This window comes from Zonotrichia albicollis, chromosome 5 (genome assembly GCF_047830755.1).
Source record: "Zonotrichia albicollis isolate bZonAlb1 chromosome 5, bZonAlb1.hap1, whole genome shotgun sequence".
Classification (NCBI taxonomy): Eukaryota; Metazoa; Chordata; class Aves; order Passeriformes; family Passerellidae; genus Zonotrichia; species Zonotrichia albicollis.
The window spans coordinates 27,221,983-27,230,750 of record NC_133823.1 but is presented as its reverse complement, the minus strand read 5'-3'; the positions used below and the strand labels follow the sequence as shown (position 1 = coordinate 27,230,750).

Sequence of the window (8,768 nt, the reverse complement as noted above, 5' to 3'; positions counted from 1 at the left end):
TAAAAGTGGAAATAATAAGGTCTCAATAAAACCTTGTTTCAAATCAAAGCTTAATCCAGGAAAACGTGTGGTTTTCCTGCTTATTTCCTGTTGGCTGGTGAAGCAAACAAGCAAACAATTCTGGTGAAAAGAAGGAGCAGGTTTGTGTCAGAAGTGTCTCATCCTCCACCACAGAAAGGGTGATTATCTCTAGTCTAAACAGTCTTTGGGTCTTTGCTTCCACATAGCCTATCCATAGCATACAGGGAATTTATAGAGCAGGCAAATGTTCTTCCAGTCATGCTGAAATCCACCTGAAGTGATATCAATGACTCTGAAAAAATGAGAAGCAGTGAAAAAAAAGGAGAGAAAAACAAGCCACAAACTTGTCCATTTTACGAAGACCTGGTGGACAGCCCAACCATTCAGGGTAAAAACAAACCTGTTGGTAGATTTCCTTCCACCAAAGAGGAGTTTGGGGACAGAGGCTTACAGAACCAGCACTAAGAGCTGGAGGGGACATTCCTGGCAAGTGACAAAGGCTACAGCCTCTGGCACTCGGTAAAATAGGCTTAAAATGGACACCATAAGCCATCAATGGGGCTCAGTCCTATGGAAGGCACCTGAGGCCAGCATCTTACATGTGCTCTGTTTAAAAGTAATTAATGGCAAGAATATGTGGCCCTGTAAGAAATAAACTACTTTTAACCTTTACCATAAGTGATCCTAGACATTCAGGATATTTATTTTCCAGGTATCAAACTTCAGGAGAGAAGCTGACCTACAGGGAGGTTACATTCATCATCTTGGCCCACTGGAAGGGATCTTGGAATCCCCACTGGAAGAGCTGTCACTGGCTTCACATGTGACAGCATCCAGCCTGGGGCAGCACTGCAGCCATTCCAGCATGGCAGACCTGTGCTTTCCTGGTGGGAATGCTGCAGGTCCCATCTCCTTCCTGTGCCGCAAGCAATGAGTCACACCTCTGGGAAGCCCAGTGGGAAATTGGATGTACAGGGATTCTGCAATTTACAGAAGTCATTATGGTTGAGGCTAGCTTCCCATAAAACATCTCTATAAGGAGAAATATTCAGTAGCTGATTAATGAATGTGGTTTACCACAAAATGATACTACACAGGCCTACTCTTTTCAATAATAATCCCATAAATAATATTACTAAAAATCCAAGAATTATCCAAAGCACACTGAAGCTGAGTTGTGATCCCAGCGCCTTGCCTGTTGTCTTCCCCTTGGTGTTAAATCAACACAAACACAATTTTTTAAGGGAGTTTCTAGGTGAAGACAGGAGTGAAGGGAAAGGGATGTGCCTGCACTGCACGGAGCCAGGCCCGCGCTTTTAGCCTCAGGAAAACGTGCTAGTGTTTCGAGAGCGCTTGGATTCTTCCACCCGGGGAAATCCCCCACTGGCAGTCGGGGGCCATCCAGGGGCTGCGGGGCCCGGGTCTGCTGCAGCCCCCGCTCTCCTGACAGGGGACAGCCGGGGGCTGGGGGGCAGCAGGAGGAGATGGAGGGCAGCAGGAGGGGCTGGGGAGCCAGCAGGAGAAGCAAGAGGGGCTGGAGGGCAGCAGGAGGGGCTGGGGGGCAGCAGGAGGGCCCCGCCTGGCAGCCCCAGGGCTGGGCGCTGGGCCCGGGGGTGCCGGCAGCCCTCAGTTTCTGCCTGCGGCTCCAGCCCGGGGCGAGCCCTGCCAGCATCGCAAGGAAGGGCCGGAGGTGCCAGACACGCCCCGGGGGATGAGGGAGCCGCCAGCCTCGCCCCTCGCCTGGGAAGCGGCCCGGCCGCATCTCCCGTCCGCTGGCGAGAGCTCCAGAGGCGGGCAGGGGGTGCCGGGGGAGCGCGGCGGCTCCGCAGCAGCTGTGCCAGAGGCAGGGCTCACCTCCAGCTCCCCGCGGCCCCTGCCCGGCACAGGAGCTCCCCGGGGCTCTTTGTTCGCCGGGATCTTTCCCTCCTTCTCCGTGCTCGCACGGTAATGTTCCTTCCAAAGATTTCCTGCCAAAAGACAATCCCCCTGAGCAAAAGCAGACCGAGAAAGTAGTGACCAATCCTTTTTGGATGGCTGTCACCAGGCTCCTCCCAGCCCCCGCTCCCCCTGCTATTTGCATACAAAAAAATCCAGAAAACTCCCGTTTGCCCCAGCATCTCGCTCAGACTCTTCGTCCCCGCCTGGCAGCAGGAGCCCGGGCTGGGGGACGCTGCCTGCGGCTGAGGTAGCGTCGCGCCGCCCGCCCCGTAACCCCGGCCCCCCGAGCCTTTCGCCAGCCCCCCCTCCGCCTCCTGCGCGCCCCAAAATGCAGCGCCGCCTCTGCGCCCTGCTCCTGCTGGCGTCCCAGTGCATGGGCTCGGCCGCCGGGCTCTTCCCCTTCGGGGAGCCCGACTTCTCCTACAAGCGCTCCAACTGCAAGCCCATCCCCGCCCCGATGCTGCTGTGCCGGGGCATCGAGTACCAGAGCATGCGGCTGCCCAACCTGCTGGGCCATGAGACGGTGCAGGAGGTGCTGGAGCAGGCGTCCACCTGGATCCCTCTGGTGCAGAAGCAGTGCCATCCCGACACCAGGAAGTTCCTCTGCTCCCTCTTTGCCCCCGTCTGCATCGACGACCTGGACGAGATCATCCAGCCCTGCCACTCGCTGTGCGAGGAGGTGAAGGAGAGCTGCGCCCCGGTGATGTCCGCTTTCGGCTTCCCCTGGCCCGACATGCTGGACTGCAGCCGCTTCCCCAAGGACAACGACCTGTGCATCCCGCTGGCCAGCAGCGACCACATCCTGCCCGTCACCCGGGAAGGTAAGAGGGAGCGGCCGGGTCGCCCCCGGAGCGGCAGCACCTACCCCGACGGGGCGCCCCGACAGCGGGGCCCCTCCGCGCGGGAAGGAAGGCGTCTGCCTTCAGCCCCGGGGCTCCGGGACGGGCGGAGCGGGGAGGTGACCGCAGACCAGGCTCAGGGAGGCTTTTCCAAGGGGCCCGGGGAAACCGCCGGCACTGTCGGGGAGCTGTCATCGGCCTGCGCCCGTCTCCATCCTCACAGGAAAGGTCTGGGATCGGCGCTGGAGCCGCGCGGCATCCAGAGGGCCGATCGCCTTGAACAAGAGTCATCGCTGTAGCTCGGAGCTGGGGGGCTCTGTGTCGTGTTCCGACCTCCCTCCCCACTCCCCTTGTACTTTTTTACCCGCTAAAACAAAAACTTTTGGTGGAGGCGTGACCTTAAAATCCCACCGTGACCCTGGGTCTGCCGCAGGATAAGGCGGCACAAAGTTCTCGGGCAGCTCCGGGGCTGGGGGGAGAAGGAGCGGTCGCTGGGGTGAAGGGATTCCATCCTGGCCGTTCCCAAGGGGTTCCCAACGCCACCTGCTGTTCCTTTCTCCCTGGGTCTGACGGGGACTGTATGCTTGCATTTGCAGCACCCAAGGTCTGTGATGCCTGCAAAAACAAAAATGAGGATGATAATGACATCGTGGAAAACCTCTGCAAAAACGACTTTGGTAAGTGGAAGCAGAGATCCTCTCGCTTGAAACTTGAGAGCCGAGGATCAGGTACAGCTCCCAGTGGAGTCAGTCAGAGATGTGCCTGAATAAAGGCAGGGCTTTGACCGTCGGGTCACGAAACACAGAATTCCACCTTGGAGTAAAAAGTAGCCCTTTTTATCATTCCTTTCTGTTTACTGTTTTGAAGTAGTGCTCTTTTATGTGGATGTTGCTGGCAAACCCAATAGAAAGTAAAATGAGAAAAAAAAAAAAAAGAGAATCTTTCATGCAGACTATTGCCTGGGGAGAAGTAGAGCAAAGCTTCATTTAGATGTTTCAGACAGAGCTGCATGACCAATCTCAGTGTATCGTAAGAAAGACTCTCTGCAGATTAAGAATGAAGCTCTATATATCATTTGACAGAGAAGGTAATGCACAGACAATTGGGGATATAAACTTAATGGGAAGATCTGGGGTTAGAGGAGGACAAGAAAGCCCCTTCAACACAGACAACTGAAGGACACATTATCCACACATTAGCATTTCAAGAGCAAAAGGGAATAAGGAGGGGAATCCTTTTACAATAGATCAGTGTTTAATACCTGGAAACAGATTTGTAGTATAAGTATCTACAACAATTCAAAAGTCTTTCTTTAAAAAAAGCAAACAAAAACCCACCCAAACCCTGAAACTAAGATTGTGGGACGTAATTGCTAAAACAATCAATAGTTTTGGCCTGGCAAATTGCACTCAGATAAATCCTCCTAAAGCTAAACATGCCCCACAGCTTCTTAACCCCCTCCTAGTTATTTTACCAAATCGAATGCAGCTGTTGGACCAATTTGCCCTCCATGGGATCTATTCTTTCAAAAAAACAATGCATGTGAAATATCATTTCCTTACAGGTTTGCCTAAAATCCTCTCCAGCCTAATAAATTAAGTGTAGAGGTTTTGAGCTGCAGCAGAGATCAGGTTTCAGATTAGGTCTAGGTACTTGCCTCCCCGCCTCCCCTTCAAACGCTACTTTCAGGAAAGCTGCCCTCTCCAAGCAAAAAAAAAAAAAAAAAAAACAGTGCTCTGCTTAGTGTAGCAAACCTGCCCTCTCTCTGCTGCAAACAGGAGAAAAGCTGGAAAAAATATTAATTTAGAAAGGAAGGGGAAAGAGGGGGAGGGGAAAGAGGAGAAAAGAAATCCAAAAAACCTCAACCCTAAGGTTGATTCAAACTGAAATGACTTGCATGCCCTTTGTGGCTTTAGAAATGGAGCCACCTGCTGCCTCTTCTGTCAGCCCTGACAGTTTAATTAGCAATAGAGCACCTCCCTCCCCAGGTCCTCTTTATGTGCACTAATGGGAAAAAAACCTCTCAATCTCTCTCCCTCTCCCCGCTTCCCCCTCCCCTTGCTCTATTAGCCTTGAAGATAAAAGTGAAGGAGATTGCCTACATCAATGGGGATACCAAGATCACCCCTGAAACAAAGAGCAAAACCATCTACAAGCTGAATGGGCTGACAGAAAGAGATCTGAGGAAGATAGTGCTCTGGCTCAAAGGTGGCCTCCAGTGTACCTGCGATGAGATGAACGACATCAATGTCCCCTACTTGGTGATGGGGCAGAAGCAGGCTGGGGAACTGGTGATCACCTCGCTGAAGCGGTGGCAGAAGGGGCAGCGGGCTTTCAAGCGCTTCTCCCGCAGCATCCGCAAACTGCAGTGTTAATGGCTTCGGCTCTGGCTGTCCTCCAGCAGCCACCCCTGTCCCAAGCTCTCTGGGCCTCCAGCTCCTTCCTGCTTTGGCCCCTGTGAGCCTCCAGATGCCGTGGGCACGAGGCACAGCTGCCCGAGAGGGGAAGAACCCCCCTCAGTTTTTGTACATAGGTTAAAATGTAATAAAAAAAAAAATGACTATTTTTGGGAAGCATTAAAGTATCTCGCTTAAAGCTTGGGGTTTTTTTATGGTTGCAAATGTGACTTTGCTCTGAGGTCTTTCCCTCTTGGTTTTGGTAATGCTGGTTCATTTATCTTGCTGCTTCTCTGTGTGCGTGCATGTTTGTGGTGGCACGGCAGGGCTGGCACAGTGGAGCTGACACGGCTCCCACCCGAGCCAGCGCTGGAAAGGTCACCTCACGACTCTTGCATGTGATACATAGGCACCAGTAAGAGTATATTAACCATTCTCACTTTCTATTTTCCACAAGTCTGAGCCCTCTCTCAGAAAAAAAAAAAAAAAAGAAGTACAAGTTTTGGAGCTGGTTGATCTGAATCCACTTTTTTTTTTAATTGTTTTGCAAATTAAACCATCTGTAGCCTAACTGTAATATACCTAGTGGTTAATCTGAAAGAGTTGTAAAATATTGCTTTAATTAACCTTGTAAATACTCCAGATAAATGTTATATTCTTGTATATAAACTTTACATCATAGTTTACTTATTGTCTCTGTCTGTATTTACTCTAATCCATTTTGGGAGAACTGGGAGGAAGATGTCCAACTGGACTTTGTCATGGTAAAGCAGAATTTGTCATTCCACCCTAAGTGACCAGTAGAAAAGCACAAGGAAGCCTCAAGTTCTGCAATCAGAAAATCTCTAGTGGACCTCATTTCCTCAAAGATGAGCCCAAAAGACACAGGACTGAGGTTCAGTCAGCTCATTTCAATATGTGTCTGTTGAGCTCTTGGAGATGAGGCTTCCTTTCTGTGGCTCCTTTGTTCAGCTGCCTGCATTTTCTCATCTTCTCAGAGGACTTTCCTGACATGGAATTGCAATGAGACCACAGTCTTAAAAATTAAATCCATCTTTCCATTTCTTGAAAAAGACATATTAAGGAGGAAAATGTCATTTGCTACTTGCAATTCAGAATAATGGTAGAGCAAGGCATTTTTTTGTGTGTATGTACACTCACTATACTTATTGAGAAAGAAAATAAAAGATACCTAATAGTGTAACTAAATGAATATTTTTCAGCATTTTTCTTACAAATGTTTTCTGATGAAGAGTGTTATCTGAATTTTATTGTACTTACCCTGAAAAATAGTCTTGCTTCCCAGTGCTGTTACACACAGAAAATTCTTCATAGCTTCACTGACAGCCCCATGAGCAGTCCGATATTCCCAAGAACATTTTATGTTAACTCTTCACTGACAGAATACAAATCCAACACTAGAGTTTTCTGTAAAATGAAAATCCTGTTACTTTAATAAATTTTGTGTAATTTTTCATCATCAGAATCCAAAGATGAAAAGGAAAGATCCAGCATGTACACTGTTTCAGAAAAATGAGTTATTTGCTCTCTCCCACAGTCTTAATGCATTCACTATACCTGGTACAAACAGTGGTAGGATGCTGACCATGCAAGAAAAGAGCAATCCTCATAAATGTCCTCAAAAGTACAATTAAAAAAAAAATTAAAAGGGAAAAAAGTAACTAATCACCAAACAAAATCCCCATTTCAAACTGGCTCTTAATTATTTTGTGAAACAATATCTGTATTTAAATACCTTGCTGAAATGTCATTAAAACCTTTCTTCTGAATGAACCTGACTTACCAGGAAACAGATTTGACTCTTTTCATGTAATTATTCTAACACCAGCACTCTTTCCATCATCTTCCAGAGCCATTTGCATTGGGATGTTTTATCACTCTACCCATTCTGCTCAGGATGAGATGCAATGCCTGTACCTGAGCAGTCTTGGGCTCAGAGGGAGCAAGCTCACAGATACAGAGGAGCTGTCTGAAGGTGAACCTGCAGAAAACAGGCATGTGTGCCCCACGGAGGAAAGCACTTTGAGGAGGAGGTGGCTGCAGTGCAGGCACTGGGGACTGAAAATGAACAGCCAGGACTGCTGCACACAGCCTGCCTTACAGATACTAAGTTGTCCTGCAGCAGCCATAAAATTATCTTAATTGGGCTGTCCTGGAAGGCAGCAGTACTGATGCTGATGAGGACAGACAGGTCACAAGTTACTCACTCTGGGGTCATGTTAAGGCCAAGACCATATAACAGACTTTTGCCAAATTACTTAAACGCATAAAGACATACCACCTATGATCAAAAGTGCCCTGTCTTAAAGAAAAACCTCATATCACATTCCCCTTCACAACATAAACACAGTTACACCAGCAAAATCCTGTTCATATTAGGACGAATGCAGGAGAAGGAGAACAAATTTAACTGGCAAACATTCAATTTTGCTAGCATAATCAGAGTCCTGGATTAAGAGCACCCTGCCATACAGATGCCCTACTGATAAAGCCTTCTGCATGAGGCCCTTGGCTGAATCACTGGGACTGTCCACTCTCGAGGTGAATTGACAGGGGTAGGATTGCCTTTCAGATAAACGGGATTTAGGCAAATGTGAAAAGTAATGGGATTCACCTTTTCACAAAGTTCCATTACCTTGTTCTAACAGTATTGTATTTAAAGATGGGTCATATCCGCCTCACCAAGAAGTGTCAATGCTTGTTGTACAGCTTCTAGTGATGTAAATTCCAGACATTGCAAACTATTCAACTGAAAATTAGGATTTTAAAGCCTGAGGAAACTTCACCTCCCAGATACTGGCAAAGAAGTAAACAAATACATTTTTATTCTTACTTGCTCAAAAATAACTGAAAATCTTTGACTGTGCCAGGAAAATAGTGAGCCAAACATATAACAAAAATTATCAGAGCCTGTTACTTCTCATAATTGTGTCACATATACTTCAGAGTAATTATTACCTGGTATGGTCCACTCCTAACAAAGTTGGGGGGTTTTTTTGCAATTGATGAAGAAAGGCAACCCACTGCTGCATTTTTTCAGACGCTTTTTGTCTTTTTCTAAATAAAACAACGTTTTTATGCAGCCAATTATGTAGCCTCCATTGTATTTGCTTTCATAAAAACTATAAAAGCAGCTGACTACAATGGATTAGTTTAAGAACAATAATAATGACACTTGACATTTATACAGAATTTTCCATTTTGTTTCTCAGACTGCCTTCACAAAAATAGGCGTTAATATCCTTTTGCAGATCAGGAAAATGAGGAACAGTGAAGTGAAATAACTCATTCAAAACCACCCAGAAAGTCTTTTACAGTCAAGAAAAACAGAGTATTTTTTTTCTCCAAGTTTTATGCTCTAATCATTAGACCACAGCAATCAGAATGATGTATAATCAAGGCAGCACTTAGATTATAATTTGAAAGCATAACAGCAACCAAGTCTCCCTCCAACTTCTTCTCCTCAAGTGTGTAAAGAAATTGCCTGCCCAAGTTTAAATTTAAAACCCATCAGCAATATTCCTCAGTATTTTCCTTTCTTTCTTATTGATAG

The 8,768-nt window shown here is 47.4% G+C and overlaps 1 protein-coding gene across 1 annotated transcript; it reads left to right on the top strand.

Annotated features, from left to right (window-relative positions):
- The first annotated feature begins 2,091 nt into the window (after window positions 1–2,091).
- Window positions 2,092–5,687, top strand: SFRP2 (secreted frizzled related protein 2). The gene is made up of 3 exons (XM_074541158.1): window positions 2,092–2,780; window positions 3,395–3,475; window positions 4,869–5,687. Exons 1-3 carry the CDS (start codon window positions 2,288–2,290, stop codon window positions 5,171–5,173), a joined length of 879 nt encoding a protein of 292 aa, XP_074397259.1. The 5' UTR covers window positions 2,092–2,287; the 3' UTR covers window positions 5,174–5,687.
- The last annotated feature ends 3,081 nt before the right edge of the window (window positions 5,688–8,768 follow it).